The 20,445-nt window shown below is 40.2% G+C and overlaps 2 protein-coding genes across 5 annotated transcripts in view; one reads left to right on the forward strand and one right to left on the reverse strand.

The window, feature by feature from the left end:
• LOC149089682 (uncharacterized) overlaps positions 1 to 155 on the reverse strand; it is a 30,156-nt gene extending 30,001 nt beyond the window's left edge. For all 4 annotated transcript variants that reach the window (XR_016193240.1, XR_016193245.1, XR_016193251.1 and 1 more), the window contains exon 1: positions 39 to 155. The gene's annotated coding sequence lies outside the window, so the exon portion shown is untranslated. The remainder of the gene's footprint in view (positions 1 to 38) is intronic.
• A 14,384-nt stretch (positions 156 to 14,539) lies between these two features.
• On the forward strand, positions 14,540 to 20,406 carry LOC149089683 (DNA oxidative demethylase ALKBH2-like). Its single transcript, XM_089236803.1, has 3 exons — positions 14,540 to 14,879; positions 17,197 to 17,339; positions 19,736 to 20,406. Exons 1-3 carry the CDS (start codon positions 14,577 to 14,579, stop codon positions 20,031 to 20,033), a joined length of 744 nt encoding a protein of 247 aa, XP_089092929.1. The 5' UTR covers positions 14,540 to 14,576; the 3' UTR covers positions 20,034 to 20,406.
• The last annotated feature ends 39 nt before the right edge of the window (positions 20,407 to 20,445 follow it).

The raw sequence follows: 20,445 nt of genomic DNA on the forward strand, positions 1-20,445 counted from the left end.
CTAAATATTTAACGAATAATAAAAATTTCGTAACTCACCCGAAAAAGAACACCCGTACGCTTTGGAACACTAAAAACAACGCACAAAGCGCGGGAAGCAACGGCACACGTCTGTTACTGATGACGTTTGAAATACAACTGCGCAGTAAAATTGCTCGATCGTCTGCTAACGCTCTCTCGTATATGCGCGGGATTTTCAAGCCCTCTCATTGGTGAGTCGGCCTTCTCTCACATCCGGGGACTCTTACTTAATTTGTTTATACTGTGGGAAGAGAGAGAGAAACGAAACCCCACACAGCCATAGGCGTAAAGTTATTCAAAATGTTGGTGGGGGGGGCTCAGTTTCAATATAACGAAACCTCTTTTATACGACGCATCGTATATACGAATTTTTACGCTCATGCAGGTGAAAACGTCGTATAAATACGAAAGTCGTTTTACTGAATTTTTTTTGAAAATGACCCCTCTCCTTCTCCAGCCATAGCACTTTTTTAAAGAATTTAATGGTCTCAATTCAAAATCATTGCTTTCTATTTCTGTGGAAAAAAATTGTGGTAGGCTGCGTGTCGGGGACAAGGCCGCAAGTTTCGATATGAACACTTTCTTTGTGCCTTGAACCTTGCTGTCGGTACTTTTTTCAAAAAGAACACGCGGACCAGGCTCTATCGGATTTAGCCAATTTTAGCCATTTCCCCTGTGAAGGGGCGGGACCGTGTAGGAGCAAACTTTTATAAACAGTGTTGTCGCTACTGACATAATGATATTGGAATCATCGGATTTGTCTTTGAAATAGCTAATAGACGATACAATATCGTCTATTTATGTTGCAAACTTTGAGATAAAGCGCGAAATAATTTCGGGTACGAAAGCGGGATGCGAGCCTGGTGTCCAGACCAGGAAAGCTATTTAAACCAGGGTCGCAACCAGATGATTCGTTCCGGATATTTTGACGCCCCTTTATAATGCCGAAGAAGAGGTTATATGGTAAAATTTGTGCCCCCTCTGACCTGGCGCACCAGACCACCTTGCTCCCCCTAGTTGGGGCCCTGGCAGTACCATTAGATTTGTCTTAAAAATGCCTATCATTGGCTTATATTTGCATTGCGAAGCTGGGCCTTTCACTTACACAAAAGAGATTTACCAGTCCACGGGCTTCCAAATGTTTAGAAAAGACTGACCTATACTACGAAGGTCGCAGCTAGATAGGTACTTGGTTAGCACGGGGCAAGCACGCATTTTGTCACCCCCTTGTAATGTTGAAGTAAAGAGGTTGTTGGTTTAGAAACTAGATTAAACATTTTCCTCCCCCACCGTTCAGTAAATTTATGATGTAAAAAATAAAACGCAATAGAATTCGTACCCCTCCACCCTTCTTCACTCTTCTCCACCCCTTCAAATAGTGGGACAAGTAATGGTTATTGCCTCGAACTGGAGCCCTGTCAGCACCAACTTTGGGGGAAGGGGGCGGGCATGGCATCCATCCCAAGAAAGTAGTGAGAGATGAGCAGGCCTAGACATAAGAGTTCCCAAAAATCCTCCTAAAACAGTAGTTCTAAACCTTTTTCAAACCGCGGCCCGATGAATCAAATTCAATGAGTCTACGGCCCGGTCTGCAATAATTTACTCGTTCATAAGTTAATAAATAATTATTAATTATCACAACAGCTTAAATTGAAAAGAATTAAAAGAATTATTAATTATTATAACAGCCAATTACTTTTTAATTCAGTTGTAATTAAAACCATTTACACAAACAAATTGATTAATTAATTTAAAACCCTTTTAATCAATTTAGGGGCCGCGTTCAAGTATTACGTCAGCATCGATGGGGGGGGGGGGTAGGGGTGTTTCCGATTTGCTGACTTTTGATGACAAGGGGAGGGGGGTTTGTATAATGCCTACCAGCCACCCTTTATGAAAATATGAAATATTTTTAATGGCATCTTACTCGGTGCGCCAAAAAAGAGGAAAACCTTTCGATAGTTTGTGGGTAGTTGAAGTAACACCCTCCCCCCCATTGATAAGTGCGCTACAGAGCCACTTTAGCGACCTTTAAATGTTTCACGGAACCAAGTGATCTGGAAATGTGTCCGGTCTGCTTTAGTGCTCCGGAACTGTGCCACGCATCACTCAAGTGATCCGTAATTATATGCCGCGGATCACTTAAATAATCTGAGAATGTGCCGCGGGTAACTTGAGTGATGTAGAACCGCACTGGCGGGCCACTTAAGTGCTCTAAAACTACGTCACATGTCACTCAAGGGATCTCTAAATATATCACGGATCGCTAAATATATCACGGATCGCTTAAGTGTTCTGGAACTGTACCACGTTACACTTAAGCGATCTGTACATGTGCCGCTTAATTCATTTTTACAAAATTAAGTTTGAGGAGGGCAGGCCGCATCAGATAACCCCCAGGGCCATATTTGGTTCGTGGACCAAGGACTTTATGCGATATATCATATGACTTGGAGAGTGGGTCGCAATGAATTTATTAAAGACAAATTTTGAGTTTATAGACTTCAAATAACATTGAAATCAACAGAAATACGAGCGGAGATAGACATGGAAGTCTGGGGAGGGGCACGGTCATTACCACTGGGGGGGGGCACGATGATGATGATGTCAATTCATATATACATACATACATTAGGTCAGTCGACTCCGCCTTTGACGCTGGGCCCCCCCCCCCGTATCTCCGCCCATGACAGAAGTTGATTATAATCACACACACACGCACACAACGTTGTATATATATATATATAAAGGTATTTTCTTCAGAAATTTTAACTTAAAAAAATAATTTTTTGATAATCGGGCGGAGGGGGGGGGGGGGGCACGAGCACCCCATGTGCCCCCCCCCCCCCGTGTACGTCTCTTATCCCACCAATATGCGTTGGGATTCAGAGGGGGCAGGGCTGATGACGAAATTTTGCTGACAAGCGGGGGTAGAGGGTCAAAAATGGCTAAAAATTTGCTTACGTAATAATTGAACGGCCCCTTATGAGTTGAATTCATACGGTCTGTCATTATCTTACGATCTTAACGGACTGTTAGAACGTTTTTCCTTTTTGGTACTGTATTAATAACGCACAGAAGTCAAAATAGGTACGTATGAACGAAGCGTTTCATCAGCAACTGCAAACGTCTTTCATTGGAAAATATAAATTGATTACAAAATTTTAATTGAAAGGTCTTAATATTGATTCATAGAATAATTTTTCAGTTTCATTCACAGTGGGAAATGAGAATCTTGCCATACATTTAAATTCATTTGTGCTGACTTACATCGACGTAATACCTATTTATTAGCACGTTTTGTTAATAATTTAGTGTAAACTATATTTTATGACCAGATTTTTTGTATTTTATCTTAACTAGAAAAAAAAGTAATGATGTAAAAAAATTCTACATTGTAACTCACCATAAAAGTCAGCTGAAGAGCAGGGGATTGTTCAATGTTGGGCGAAACACTCGTTCAGATATATTCACGATACATGCTCATGTAAATTGTGTAACTTTATAAATTTCAAGCGATTTTTCTACTCTAAAATTTGAAAACTTTTCCCTAAATTCGTAACAAAAATTTATATTTGTGAACCTATCATTTGAATAAATGAACAAACAATACTACACTGGGGAAAAAGCACAACGGAAACTCGCTGCGCAACTCACTGCATGCAAAGAAAACTGTACGGTACATCACCAGTCATGTGCACCTTGATGACCGATTCAAAACACAATATATTCAGCTGGTACTTCACTGATTAGTCGCTGACATCTGCCATGCACATGCTAATTACTTCGTTCATTTCTGAGAACAGGTTAATACGTCCTCCATCGTTATAATTGGTCTGCTAGAGATCTAGAGAGGTTTTTTGCGGCTGGTCGGTCATATTAATCATGGCCCTCACAAGGGTGGGCTGACAGGGCGATTCGAATCATTTTTTGTTTTTTCACGTTATAAATTCACCATATTGGGCCCGCAAAAGATCCCAGCCTAGACGCCCTACTATAGGATGTGAGGGCCATGTGTGTTCAATATTTGCAGAAATAATTACAAATTTATGCTTATAACAAATTTTTATTTCTGAACCTGGGGGTGCTCCGCTCCTTGCAACAAACCGCTTTTCCGAGTCTGACACCATTTCATCATCAGTTAGACCTCGGTATAGCGTCACACCTGAGGATCGAATAAATATGGCTGCTTTAACGGGGTGATTTACTAACGAGTAAACGTTTTGCCAGTTAAGCTAGCAGGACTTTTAAAAAACTGACATTATAGGCGTGTTGACGTTAAGAGTGGTTGAAGTTATACCGAGGTCTTACTGTATATGAATGATTCCCAAGAAGGAGAGCCATATGGCTCTCTCATGAAGGAAGGTCCCACAGAGCTCCTGGCTGAAGTCTCAGGAGGATTTTTTTCATATAAATTCACAACAGCTGCGGGGGGGGGGGGGGAGATTGGGAAATCCTGCCCTGATACCCACAAAACATCTCAATCCAGAAGCCTTGTTCGATAACGTGGAGGCCCATTGCTGAGAGATACTTTGCAGATAAATTATATTGAATGTACAGTATATTGTACTGTATTTTTATAGGGCTGTGATTCCCAATCTGTTTGTTGCAGCACTTTCTGGGTGCTGCGGACAGGGCCGTAACTAAGAGTGTAGATTATTGCTATCGAGTGGGGGGCTGAAACAAATGCAGTTTTACATCCCCTCCTCAGTGTAAGTCGATGACTTTGGAAGATAGTTTTTGTATCCCCCAAAATTTGCCGTCCTCTCAAAATTGCTGCCCAGGGCCAAAAGGTTTTGTGGAAACATCCACAGCGTTTTACACACTGCACGTTATTTTTCTGCAGTGGCTGATGAAATAATGATATTCAAATAAAACTTAATTTCTTTGAAATTTATTATCCCTGTTCCCTGGGCCGACGGAGCCATTTGAGACACCTCCCAATACATTTTGTGAGAGAGCTGAGGGCCGCAATAATTTCTGTAAAAACAATGCAATGCACCCTCCGTGGCTCCCACATGGGTTGACATGGTCCCACATAGGGCTGACAGGGCTCCAGCTCGGGAGCCCGGGATGGTTCTTGTCATTTTTTTTATTTTTCACGCTGTAAATTTACTATTTAGGGGCCCATGAGAATCAGTCTGGCTAGGGGCCAGCCAAAGATCCCAGCCTTGGCGCCCTGCTACAGGATATGAGGGCCATCATGGCCCCCACATCCAGTAGCAAGCCCCTCGGTCAGACTTTTAACGGGCCCCTTTTGTAGTTAATTTATAGCGTGAAAAAGCAAAAAAAGATAACCGTTCCGGGCCCCAGGGCTAGAGCCCTGTCAGCCCCCCTATGTGGGGGCCATGGGACCATGCCATGGCGTATTGCGATTCCATCCATATATAGCTCTTTTCCATCCCATATATCCATCCATATATAGCTCTTTTCCATCCCATATATCCATCCATATATAGCTCTTTTCCATCCCATATATCCATCCATATATAGCTCTTTTCCATCCCATATATCCATCCATATATAGCTCTTTTCCATCCCATATATCCATCCATATATAGCTCTTTTCCATCCCATATATCCATCCATATATAGCTCATTTCCATCCCATATAGCTCTTTACGGGGGCAATACATCCAAATGAATTTTATTAATCAATTAAATTATTTTTGCGGTGAATAAATATTCAAAAGCGCATTTTTTTGGTGGCGATTCAGAAAATATGCCAACAGCAACAGAAATTTCAGGGCATGTGATGATAATGTTACCTCTCGATATAACAATAATCCCTCTACAACGATATTTTTTCTTGGTCCGTAATCATTATCGAGGTTTCACTGCATTTCATTTAGCTATTGTTTATTTGTCTCGGTGTTATTAGTTATACAGTATTTTGTCAAAAATGTTTCGGCCCGGGCTCTCGGAGTGTACTTGTTTCGGTTTCAATCATTATCGGTCTATTTTTCCACCTGTATCGTCTGGAAGCCTCCTTCCCGAAGGGTCACGTTCAAACAAAAGAAGAGATGCTTACAACAGCGGGAACAAGAAAGGACCAAAGCACCTCCATCCCATATTACGGTCTCCAGATGCCATCCAGAGATGCACGCCTTCGGGCACCTACGATTGGCACCGAGGGAGAATGATAATTGGAGATCGAGTGTCGTTGTTGACCGCGAGAAAAATACTACAAATTGTTACAAAAAAAAAAACCCCCAAGGACAATTCGATTGCGATTTTACAAAAAGTATTGAAATAAAATTTTGAGATTTTTTTTATTAAACCTTTTTTGGGGGCAATTTTTTTAATCATAAAAATTGTTTTTCCGAGCTAAATATGGGAAACGTATCCACGCGAATTTCTTTTTTTTCGGGGGGGGGGGGGCAGAGCTGGTCCTTCAAAATTATTGGAGGGGCTTGGGCTCGCTGGCCGGATACAAGTTTACGCCTATGGCTCCTTAGATCTTTGAAGACCGGACACACCCCGCTTCACAACTCAGATATCGAAGCGTACCCGGAGGACGGGGTGTGGTGGAATTTTTTTTTTCACTTTATCAACACTCCACAACGGGCGGATCATAATATACAATAAAAAATTAACTATAAAATCAACATAATCTTCTGAAGTTCTTGAGGAGTCCAGGTTCTTGGTTCTGGTCGAGAGGCTGGTTGGAAAAATTATCATTTATTTTTTGTTTAATTTTTTTAAATCAATATTATAGTAATTCACTTGTTGTTTATTTGATTCTATGTTCTACTCCCACCCCTAGTCGAATTTTGTTATAAAGAGGCTCGAAAAATGTTTCGGCATCGGCCCTCAAGATCTGTTATGAATGGACATTTAGAATGTACTATTTTTTCCCAATATTTTACAAGAAAACATTGGGGAGTGGGGGCTAAAAGTTATTTGTTCTCTCTTATATACGGGACTCAAGCGTGTACGAAGGAGCGGGAGGATGCATTGCAATGGTTTTTCAGTAATTACTTGAGAGTGGGGGGCGGGGGCTTAGTCCTCTTACGAAATATATTGCACGGGAGGTTCATATTGCCTCAACCTCTAGGTTCTGGCACCTATTCTTCATAGAGCGTAATTTTTTTCATTTCGATTTCAATATCATTGCTTTTCAATTTTCACCCCCCACCATGCATCTTTGGGCTTCTTTTCATGTCGGCGCCATGCACCTTCCCCCCCCCCCCCTCCCTTCCCGGTCGCAGTGAGCAAAAGAAGAGACACTCAGATTTTGCCAGGCAAACAAGAAAGACCCCTCCTCACTGAAAGAAATTTTGTCAGTCGTGCCTTCTGGCAATAAGGATTGGCACCGAGGAAAGGTGCAATTAGGGGGGAAGAAATGAGAAACGTATATTGTCATGGAACAAGAAAGGCAAAGACCATCCAGAGTTTTTAAAAGAACTAAAATTTTGAGAGCAGATTGTTTCTATTAACTAATCCATTTCATAATTAGGAAAACTTTTGGTTAAAATTTTTTTTTTCATCATTGCAAAATGAGGAAACCATATTAATACGAATTTTTTGGGGGGGCTGAGCCGGGTGTTCAAAAATGTTGGGGGGGGGGGAGGGCTCGAGCCCATGGGTCGGATACAAGTTTACGCCTATGATTGTCTCCTAGTCAAGGGGAAGTCCAAGATTTCCCGGACATCATCTTCCAGCGACTTCACCAATAGCGTCATCGTCTCGGCAATATCGACTTTTTCTTCGGCCTCCCTTGCTTCGGAGTCTTGATCAGCGTAGATTTTATATTTTCTGGACAAAACCAGCCACTTTTTCTTGTAGTGGGAATCAGCTTCTTATGGAGATAGCAGCAATTCAAGATTGGGCTAGCCATAATCAGCAGCAAGATATTACAGGAAATTACCTTTCTATGTGTTGACGAACTGTCCATCCCACCATCTGGTCAGATTTGTTGCTTTGCAGATTTTGCCTGGAGCATGATGTAGTTTTCTTTGGCCAATAGAAACCTGTTACTTTCATTCATTTTATTTTATTGACATTTCTGAAAAAGTTTCATATTCTTTTTTGGGGGAGGGGTCATTTCTTTCGGGAGCGCGTCTAGAAGTGATTTACCATAGAAATCAGCATTGAGTGTTATTTGCATCCCATTTTTTTTTTATTCCTGAGAGGTAACATCTCCCCCACCCCCTTCTCTACTTAAGTGCACGACTTCAGTTAGTGAACAAACAATGATAATACACACACATACGCAATCACGCTAGCACGCACGAAACTCATATCAATGAAGAGATATTTCAGAGTGAAAAAAAAAATTTCTCCATGAAATTCCGGACACTTGAAAAGGACAAATGGGAGAATTTTCTGAAATGGAAAAAATTTCTACTAGGCGGAAACTTCAAATGACATTAAAAAAGATGTCTGGTAACCCTAGTAATAATAAACATTTCCATACCATTTGTCATCATAATTAATTTCCGAAACTGGCAAAATACTATATGTTAATCATCATTAAAAAATGATTGGCGCAGTTTGATTACACTGGTCCTTGCACCAATAAATTTAAAATCCAATCCAATCATTAAATAATGATTAGGAACATGGGCGTACGCAGAATTTTCTCGGGGGGGGCAACGTTTTTTCCTGAAAAATAGCATTATAATCTCGGCTTGAGGAGGGGGGTTAGAACCCCAAAACCCCTCCTTTGCGTATGCCAATGATTAGGAAGCTTGAGCCTGGTAACCGAGTGCTTAGCGCTTCAGGCCCTGAGCTGTACAGTTCGAATAACAGCATGGTTGTTTCCGCCCAGATTTTCAGATTCTACTCTAAACTCGTCTTTCTTTCAATCCGAGAACAACTCCGGATCATTGCCATGGGCAATTTACCACCTCATTAGTTATGCCCGAAGAGTGTGTGCATGTGTACCTTACAGTCTGAATGCGTATCTAGTGGTATGCGTGAATTATAGTGCAGTCATCTTTATCAAACTTGAGTGTGGTGTTATAATTGAATTATGAGTGAAACCCGGATATAACGATAACGATAAATCTTTCTACCACGATATTTTTTCCAGTCCAATCTGAAAATGCCTGTACTGTAATGTTAAACAGCTGCCTCTTGATGTAACGATAATCCCTGTGCAACGATATTTTTTCTTGGCCTCGAAAGTATCATTATCAGAAGCGGCTGTAGCGCACCTTCCGCCTGGTGACAAAACCTCATATGTAGCTCCTAAAGACAACTCTTGCAGTGAGGGCCGTCTCAACACTATCATGGGCCCACGGGCCAAGTGATTTTCGCGCGGCCCTACCTGGTAAATCGTCTAAAATTTCAACCAGATTTCATTTTGTGCGACCCCCTTTTCTCTTGAGGTCCCCGGGCCGTGCCCGGGTGGGCCCATGCGAACAGTGCCGCAACTAAATACTTGGTTAGCCGGGGCAAATACGCATTTTACTGCACGCTTTCAATGTTACAGAGAGGTTAAAGGGTGAAATCAACATTGAGTGGTGCCCCCGGCGCCCGGGGGCACCAAACCCGTCCGCTACCCCCATATATTTTATACTAGCGGCCCTGCATCTCGCGATAGATAGAATACGGTTCTCTGCTATGAACATCTTGTCATAAATCGGGGTATGATTTTTGTCGTCTCTCTGCTATGTACATTTCGTGATAGGTAGAGTATGGTTCACGTGATCTAGCTGCTATGAACATCTGATAGGGTATGGTTCTTGGTTTTTCCTCTACCATGTGTACCTCGTGAGAAATAGAGTATGGTTTGCGTTATCCTTCTGCTACGTATGTACATCTCGTCATTGACACAACTAGCTGCTTGCTTAGATGATCTTGGTCCTCATTGTATCGATATCAAGGGCGGCTCTAGCGCATTTTCCGCCTTGGTGCAAAACCTCATATTTCTCTCTCTCCCCCCCCCCCCCCCCACTAAAGAAAACCCTTGTAGGACTGCAACTAGATGCCTGATGAGCCGGGACAAGCACGCATTTTGATGCCCCCTGAAGAGGTTAATGAGGGAAATTTGCGGCCAGTTTTATTATAAAGAGATTAAAGGAAAATTAGCCCCCCTCCCTTCCTTTTTATGCTACAGGGAGGTCAAGAAGTGAAATCCCCCCCCCCCCCCCTCGTCCGGTGTTTGGGTGCACCACATCCGACTGCTTCCTACTTACTACTTGCGGCCCTGCATCTCGTGATGCATAGAATATAGTTACCGTCGTCCACTGCTGTGAACATCTCGTGATATGTATGGTACGGTTCTCGTGGTCTACAGAACTCAATTTGAATATTTATAAAACAAAGTGTGTCCCTACTGTGTGTGTGCCGTCTCAGCAGCATCATAGCCGCAAGGCAAAATAAAAGAGGGCTTAGTAACCACACCTCTTAATCCGGTCCGTACGCAGAATCGACCTTTGCAGGAGAGACACATTTTTCTTTCGTTACATTTCAATTTTTTTACAGGAAATATTGAACTATTTTTAATGTTTGGTCGGATTGTGTGGGGGAAAAAGGGCACAGTCCCTCCACTCTTCCCCCGCTTACGTCTTTGTCCTGAATATATATATTTATTGTCATGAATCACAAATGGTTAGATGTCATCGTGGTACCCTCAATTCAACTGAGGTCCCCGAATGGGTTCCACAAAAGTGTAGGGCTGGTAGGGCTCCAGCATGGGGGGTAGCGCCGTCTTAAGAACCCCATGGGCCTCCTTGCCAAGTGATTTTTCTGAAGCCCTCTCTCTACTAGGCAAATTTACTTGCATACTCCTCGAAAATTGTGAGTCCCCCCGGGACGTGCCCGGTCTCGCTCACGTGTTAAAATTGCATTGCCTGCAGATTCATGATAGAGAGGGGCCCCGTGTAGAGTCTGACCTGGGTGCGTACCAAAGATCTCAGCCTAGGGGGGGGGGCTGCTGCAGAGTGGGGTTTCCGTGTTGTACCCGATTGAACTCATGGCTGAGATTAACGAGGTTGGAGCCCTGTCATCCTATTGGGAAGTATATTCACGAATCAAGAGCTTTGATTATAACCACCACCAGGTTAAGAGCTTCCCGAACAAGAACTCTTACATATGCTTCAACTGAAATTGGGCATTGATACTAATCTCATTGAATCACGGGGTTGCTCATTTAAGTGGTCGGTGAATACAGGTATCTCAAGAGTACAAAATCAAGCAACTATCCTCAGTGGTTTGAGTGAGCACCATGACGCCCCCCCCCCATAAAAAAAATTGTTTGGTGCTGGTAGAGCTCTAGTACGGGGTCCCGGGACAAATCTTATTACTTTTGGTATTTTTATACTATAAATTCACTATAGAGGAGGTCTCACCAAAGATCTCAGTCTGTAGTGGAAAAAAGATGGGATGGGGGCGTGATGAGTACCGAGATGCTCTCAGGTAAAGATAAAATTTTATTCCTAAATGAAATGCTCCCTCTAACTTTAATTTCTTCTAGATGGGAATAGCTTTTATTTTATCTGCACAGACCTGTTGTTTCTCTCCGCACCGAGTTTCGATATCTGTGCAGAATGACAAAACAACATGCTACTTATACAATACGGGGAATTTTTTTTCAGCGTAGCAAAAACTCTGTGTACATGAAACATTCTAAACAGCGTTCACCAATACGGATCTATAAGATAGATCCGTAGATAAGATAGATATATTATAGATGCGTGATTCAGGAATAAAAATTCAATTTCACTCCTCCAAATTTTGTTGAGTAGTGGAAATACTCCTTCAAATTTTAGGTAATTTATTTTAATAGAGTAATTTCTGTTTTTCGTTAAAAATACTTTTATTTACAAAACTCATCCTTAAACCTTTGGAGAGGAGTGAAATTAATCTTTCGGATAACTATGATTCGCAGTCGTTTTGAGAATAAACGTTCATATTTTGTAAACTTATTCACCATGAAAAAATGGTGCCTTTCTTAGATACTTTTGTCCATAACCAACACAAACGTGTAAAAATAAAATTTTATCAGCCAAAATATACCTTCTGGAAAATAACTGTACGTACGTATCTATTATATTTAGAAACATCATCAAACTGGAACGCCTTCTGTCACCTATCAAATAAAAAGCACAACTGTTATGATTCTTCGATTCGATTGATGACCGGTTTTTGATTAATTTGCCAAATGAAAAAAAGCAATATAGTATGATATTACTAAATATCACAGCAACTTTTTTGTCCCGTAAAAATGTCTCCAAAATCAATGCCAATTGTGGGGGGGGGGGGAAGCAATCGTGCTCAAATGAGTGACTGTTTCTGTCGAAGTAATTTCAAACTTCAATAACCCGGCTAAAAATAGACATAGCATTATTATCTTGGTCTCGTTTTAAAGACGAAGAATGGAAATTATTACCGATACCGCTATGATATTCGTGGCAGCCGGAGGTCACGAACTGTGTCCGTACAAACTGAGCACATGATTTTCGATTTTCCTGATTTGACACTTGTCTATTAACGGAATCATGTCTCAGAGACATACGGCCATATTCACTGACAGAGTTTAATTGCAATCGCAGGTTAAACTCTGTCGATGAATACGGCCATAACAGATATCCGACCCGAGTGTACCGAAGTGTCGTTTTGAAAAGAAGTGGACGTACCGGGCAGGGGCGTCGGAAGTGTTTCGAACCTGTGGGTGCTCGTCTTGAGTTCCATATAGGAAATTTCGATTTCTGAATCAATTCTGTGGGTGCTCGGACCTATTTTACAAATTTTCGTGGGTGCTCGAGCACCCACAGCACCCCCGGCTCCGACGCCACTGGTACCGGGTTCGAACGCGTAACCTCGCTATGCAAGTCTGTCACTATGACCACGACTCAAAAGAGTGACAGAATGTGACGTTGTGTGAATTTTCATTCAAAATGAAATTTATGTGTCTTCACAAAAAGCTTAGAGTGCCTCCCTGACGCCCCTGATCGTTATATTGAAGTTTCAGTATATTTGTACCGTTTTATGTCTGTTGCTATCTCTGACGAGTCTTTTCAACGAGGAGATTGGCTCGCATTCACGCCTTGTAGTTGGGAACCAAAGAAAATGAAGTTCAGTTCACCGCCAGTATGCCACAGATAGGATTCGAACCCAGGCATGCGGACCACTCAGCTTTTCTTTTTTCATACAGTGCTTGGTATGGATGATGATAATTTTTGTTTTGCTCGACGAAGATACATAAAATCAATAAGCTGTCTAGATATTATGCTGAGGTGAATTTGGAAAAACGTGTAATTTTGTCCACTGGGAATCGAACCCGTGACCTCTTGCATACCGGACAAGCATCCCCGATCATTTTAACACAGAGAGACGATTGTTTTTTCCTTCAAACACGCACAGTAGCGTGACTTGCGCAAAGTATACGCATCGCAGCCTCTTGATTTTTTACATATAACAAGCATTACACAGAAACAAACTTCACGGAAGGTTCACTATACATACACACACACATTCCAACATGTACCAATTCGTTAGAAGTTCTGCAGAGGAATATAGACGAGGTACATGTCTGGTTTAGTAGCCTCTTGGTTTCAGCTATAATGGTCTCTAAGTTGCTATATATAGATGGATGATGATTTTTTTTGCTCAGCCCAACATGCATGAAATCAGTAGGCTATCTGGATATGCCAAAGTGAACTCGGAAGAAATGTCCTATTGATTTCTTGTATCTTGGGTTGAGCAAATAAAAATCATTATCAATTTATCCATCTCTGCTGTTGCCACCTGTAGGTCATTAACTGTCGTTTAGCGAGGCCGCTATTTAGCAAGTCATGCTACTCTGCTTAATTTTAAGAAAAGAAAGGATTGTCTCTCTGTGGTATAATGGTCAGTGTGCTTGTCCGGCATGAAACAGGTTCCGGGTTTTAATCCCGGTGGAGAGAACGACACTTTTTACCAAGTCCACTTCATGGCCAGATAGACTATTGATCTGAAGTGCTTGGCTTTTTCATTTAAAAAAAAAACCAACAAAAAAAAAAAAATAAATAAAAAACAACAACAACAACTTAGAGTGACCATACGTCCCGTATTTCCCTGGACAGTCCCGGTATTTTCTGTTTTTTTGGCCGTCCCGACTTTTTGGCAAAAGTGTCCCGGTTTTTCCCGTATTTCACACGAAGCCAACTTGAATTTTTATTCTTTATTGAAGTCAAAGATTGCAATTATTTTTCAACTCATAAATTATTTTAAGATAATTACAACTATATATGGGAACATTGATCTCCCACATTTGCTTTGGTGAACTTTTTTTTTTTTCGTGGAATACATTTTAATCCACTGCAATTTGTAGTAATGCATCATTTCCCGCCATTGTGATTTTTCCATAATTACAACAATATTTGGCAACTTTGGTTTTGGCGTCGTTTTTGGCAATAATTGGCAATGTACCGTATTTGGAATCCCAATATCCCGTATTTCTCTCGAAAAAATATGGTCAGCTTAGAGATACTGTATTCAACCATCAGGACAGAGTCCTAAGAATATAAAGTCCTGTATAATAATAATAAAAAAAAAGGTGAACGAAAGTTAGGACCGTCAGTGTTTACAGTTAATTCTCGGTTTTTCTCCTCCTACGTCTTGGCAATGGAGGCAAACGTTACTAAGGATTCTCCCGTAATTTCTAAACGGAAATGTAATTTAAATGATTACACGAACAGCGATTCGAAAGTTATCCAAGAAAATGTAAATCTGTGGGAGGTATCGCCCGTTTCACTGTCGTGGAAGAGTATTAAAAAAGATAACTTGGACTTATCGTACTCGAAAGTATTTTCGAAGAGCGTCGCTGACAAGATCCTTCAGAGACTCGAAAATGAAGTGGAGTATTTTACGGGCGATTTGTTGAAAGTCAAAGTATTCGGTAAATGGCATTCAATACCTAGGAAACAAGTGAGTCCCCCCCCCCCCCATCATTTGTTATCAGCTACTTTAATATATACTCGTTACTTAAAATATCAAAGAATTAAACAGAAACTTCAAGAAAGGGATTGAGTCGATTAGAATTTTAAGCTTTACATTTACTTCATGAATAGGACATGTGCGTTGTGGAAAAAAAAAAGAGAATTACTTGACTCCTTGGTTACATATTTATGATTACAATATATATAAAAGAACAAAAGATTACAACGGTACCCATCTTTTTGATATGCCTTTCACTACTTCATTACAATTCACACTCACCGCAAGCACGGAAATCAAAGTCCTGCTCATGTATTAATTTGTTACATCTTAACACCTCGACATACTCATCAAGAATATGTCGTCCCGAGAGAAGCGAAACTCACAAAATAGTGCTCCTGGAGCGGGACTTTTTGAGCCAACCAGCATGTTTGATGAGCTCTCTGTCACGGAAAGTTTCCAGGACCTTAGACCACCCGATCTCTTCAAAGTGAAAGTAGACCTCGTCCATCTAAAGAATATCTGAGGGGGCCATGTGGACAAACTTCCGTTCTCACGATCCGTGAGATAATTCCCCTTCACCAGCTGAGAAAAAAAAAAGAAAAACACCTAAACTTTATATACAATATAGCCATCTAAAACTATAATATAATTTACATAAAGTATGTTATGACTTCAATCATAACACTACTACTTCACCAAGCACCACCTCTGGCCATATCGCTATATTGAAATTTACTGCCATTAATGAGATGGGTTGGAAATGAAGGCGCTGTCTATCGTTGAAAATATGTCAGGGAAAATACCTGATCTATATCTTCTCTCGGGTCTGAACCTGGGACCGTGACAGCAACCTTCACGGTGGTAGACGAGTATCTTACCACCATGTCACTTGGGCACATTCGTTATTAGTTGGTGGGCAGAGCTGGATTAACTATTTAGTAAAATAAGGGCATCAGGAGAATAGGGGCACCACAAAAATGATCTGATCATTGTTTTTAAATATATAATCCTACACCTCCCTTTAAATGTACAATCCTACATTGTTTGTAAGTATATCATTTTGCCCCAGTTTCAACCACACAGTACAAAATCCTAAAATTTTAGGAGCACTTGATTGCACAATTGAATGTTTCTAATTGAAAGGAAGGGGGGGGGGGTGTCTGTTCTCGGGAGACGCAGTTTATCAAGAAAGGTGTTGAGTCTAAATCTTTTTCCGTTAAAAATGATTGGAAGGGGTTGCCAAAATCGATACAGACCCTCCTCTAACCTCTAAGCGACAGAGACTCCCCCTGAGGGTGAGAAACACAAAAGCAGAGAAACTGAGTTAATTGTGAGTTTATTTACACTTTTGCCAGAAGTCTGTGTGTGTGTGCACCTAACAGTCTGAGTGCATATATAGTGTTGTGTCTGATTTTTCTGGGCTGTCATCTGTATTTCAGAAGTGAAGTGAGTGATTGTGTGTTATGATTGAAAGTACTAACTGTAGGTAATGATTGAAAGTACTAACTGTAGGTAATGATTGAAAGTACTAACTGTAGGTAATGATTGAAAGTACTAACTGTAGGTAATGATTGAAAGTACTAACTGTAGGTAATGATTGAAAGTACTAACTGTAGGTAATGATTGAAAGTACTAACTGTAGGTAATGATTGAAAGTACTAACTGTAGGTAATGATTGAAAGTACTAACTGTAGGTAATGATTGAAAGTACTAACTGTAGGTAATGATTGAAAGTACTAACTGTAATGATTGAAAGTACTAACTGTAATGATTGAAAGTACTAACTGTAATGATTGAATATTTGTACCATTGTAGGACTTTTGCTCTCTGTGAGGAGACTTTTTAACAGGGAGATCAGCTCCCATTCACACTAAGTTGGGAACCATAGAAAACCAACTTCAGCCGATCACCGCTTTGGCAGCGGTGGGCTTCGAACCTGTGTCCTCACAATGCGAGTCCACTCGACTAAAACTGTGGCGAATAGCCCTACTGGCGCTGCACAGAGAGTCATTTATTAGTTACCCTGATAGTGGTCATGATGACCTAGGTTTGAACCTTACCGGCAGCATGGTGGTGGTGGTGGTTAGCTGAAGTTGGTTTTCTGTGGTTCACAACTTTGAGGCGTGAATGCAAGTCGATCTCCCCATTAGAATGTCTAGCCACTTTTTGCTATGAATATATGGTATTTTTAGTTTTGATAAATGCAATAATAGGTTAAATCCAATATTTTTGACTATGCATTCATGAAAACCCTTATTACATTGGTATTTTACTTGTACATCAATTTTCTCTTCCTATTTTTCAGGTTTCTTATGGAGATCCTGGTTTATCATATCGGTTCTCTGGAAACTCCATTCCAGCATTACCTTGGACTGAACTGATGTTGGATTTGAAATCTGTAGTTGAGAAATTAGTTGATGAAAAATTCAATTTCGTCTTAGTCAACAGGTGAAATTCACATTATGACTTCTCTAGATAAATTTAGTTTTATAGATTTAAGTATTGTATGTATAATTAAAGTGTAGATGGATTTGATTTGTGAGGTGGGTTTATTTTGTTGCTGTTATGGAAAATAATGTTGCTTGAGTTTCTGTATTTATGACATTTCTAGAAAAATGTTCATTTTTTTAAATGAAATTTTTGCATAAATTTTTGTTGATGACACATTTAACTGAATGCCACCTCGAATAACTGAGCCACCATAACTGAATGACTCTCAGCCACCTCATTGGGCATTTTGCCTGTTGTGGCATTGTATTTGTATTGTATTTGTATAATGCAGGCTTTTCCCTCCAAAAATTGAATGCACAATTATCACTCTATGTTATAAACAGACATATTTTTAAATATTTGTTCTCTGGTCTAGAACAGTATGACATAGACATAATGTTAAAATGTGTACTCCATTTTACGAACCTTTTTATCAATCAATCAATTTATTCAATCTTTGTTTTACAAACTCATTTTTCCTCTATCAGAAAATGTTTTTAGACACTTCCTTTTTTAAATCAAATCCAATGAGTATTTCATAAAATCAAAAAGTTGAATTCACATTCTCGACATTCGTTAAATTATGTTAATGTGTGACCACTTGTGCTAACCTGACGAACAGGCTTCTAATGCCTGGAACAATTGCTCGTGTCAAAGGATGGTTGAAAGAATTAGACCTGCATTTTGCAAAAATCAAGAAGAAGTATTCTTCTAGCTGTTGACAACTGTACAGCTCACATTCAAGTAATAAATTTTCATTCAATGAATGTTGAGTTTCCATGTTTACCGAGACTACCACTTCAGTATTAGTCTATACATGTGGTTTGTTCGAAAAAGTATCCGACCAGAATTTTTCCTGCATGAGCCAATGGAGCATGGTTTGTGGTGCGCATATGTTGGCAATCCTGGTATGCATTCTTGAATTTTTTCCTGCATGCAGCTTATGTAGACAGGAAAAAAAGGTGGGGCCCGGGTTCGAGCCCCACCGCCACCACAGTGGTGGTCGGCTGAAGTTGGTTTTCTGTGGTTTCCAACTTCAAGGCGCAAATGCGAGCTGATCTCCCCGTTAAAAAGTCTCGCCACAGAGGGCAACAGTCCTACAAACAGTACAAATATTCAGTCATTACACTTCACTTCTGAGATATAGATGGCAGCACTAAAAATCATACACAACACACTAGATACGCACTTAGACTGTTAGGTACACATACTTACACTTCCGGCGCAACTCACTAGGTAGTAAATTGCCCATGGCGATAGACCTGAGTTGTGCTCGGCTTGAAGAAGAAGAAGAAGAAGTTGGCATACTGCCAGTGAATGAGGAAGTGTAAGTAAGCGCAGTGACATTTTTGTTTTTGACAAAATGGCAAGAAAAACTTGAACGTACTACTGCATTAATCGTGATGCAGCTGCCAATCACAACACAGAAAATCTTGGTAGTACTCCTTGGTGATAGTTGTCCCATGCGGTGCATACTTGTGATGCATCACGGCAATGGAGTCATAGAAGACAGTTAGTATGACTCTGACATTGCATCTCCTGAAGACCAAATCGTTAGTCAAAATAGAATGAACAGATCCAATGCTAATGCTTGTCTCGTCTGCAAGTTCTCTGATCGTGATTTTAAGATCCTGCATCACCAGGGTCCTCACTTGGTGAATAACAAGAACATTTCCGCGTGGATATTGAGGGAATATCAGAACTCACTCTTCATTGATGTGAGGTAATCTTTGAAGAAGTTGTGGCGCTCCTTTACGTGTGTGGTGCTTATTTCTTCATTTCTGAAGGTCTTTTGAATCTTGGGGATTGTTTCCACTCGGGAATTACCAAGCTTCAGACAAAAATTAATGTAGCAGCATTCAAGTTTTTCTTGCCATTTTGTCAAAAACCAAAATGCAACAGCATTCACTTACACTTCCTCATTCATTGGCCATCTGCTGGCGACCAGCATTTTCTGAAGGCAGTAAAAAGTTCAAGCATGTGCTCTAGAATTGCCTACATATGGGCACCAAACTACATCTCCCTAGTTTCATTGCTTTACGCATGAAAAATTATGGTAGGATACTTTTGAGCAATCCTTCTATCGCGAAACCATTCACTTCTTTTGAAGGAATTATGATGGAAGACAATGATGTTGAATTTATTTAAACACTGCATAAAGTTTACATAATATAAATAATAGTGTTGAATGAATGGGCAAAGCAGAGCTATTCATGAATACTGGGGTTATTATGAATGATTATTAGTAGAAACTTTGAAACCATCATAAGAAATTTTATATGCTATTAAATTAATTTTGTCTAATTTTAATGCTATGAGTTTCCATTGATTTATGGTTTTTCTCTCATCTAAAGGTATAAAGATGGAGATGATTACATGGGAGAACATAAAGATGATGAAAAAGATTTAGTCGAAACCTCACAGATCGTGTCTTTATCATTTGGTCAACCTCGAGATTTCATTTTCAGGCATAAGGACTCGAGAGGTCCTAAAGCTACTCAGAAGATAGATCCAGTCAAAATAGTTCTGGAGCATGGTAGCCTATTAGTCATGAATTTCCCAACAAACAAGTTTTGGTATCATAGTCTCCCAAAAAGAAAGACATCGCCAAATGTGAGGGTAAATTTGACTTTCCGGAAAATGAGATGTTGAGAGTTTCTCGGGAAATTTATGAATATTTCCAAAACTCTATACATGTGATATGAAAAAAAAATGTACATATACATATCTATATAGTAGAACCTTCATTAACAGAGGCTTGTAGAAAGTCGAAAATCAGCTGGTCCCATACCCTGTTTCATTGTTACAACATGGGGGGTTCCATTGACAAATGGAAGAAAGTTGTAGTGTCATTGGAAAAATTAATATCACCAATTAAGAAACCCAAAAATTTCTGATCAATCAAAAGAATCTCACTCTGGAGAAAAATGACACTTTGGGAATGGGAATGACAGCAAGCAAAAATTAAAAAGATTTATGTAAAGATGGACAATATAATAGATATTCTAAGATATTAAAAGAATTTAAAAAAGAAAATTCATATTTAAAAAGAAAAAAAGAGTCT

Source organism: Pholcus phalangioides, unplaced genomic scaffold, assembly GCF_987345545.1.
Source record: "Pholcus phalangioides strain wild (caught in Gottingen) unplaced genomic scaffold, Ppha-v1.0 ptg000001l_1, whole genome shotgun sequence".
Classification (NCBI taxonomy): domain Eukaryota; kingdom Metazoa; phylum Arthropoda; class Arachnida; order Araneae; family Pholcidae; genus Pholcus; species Pholcus phalangioides.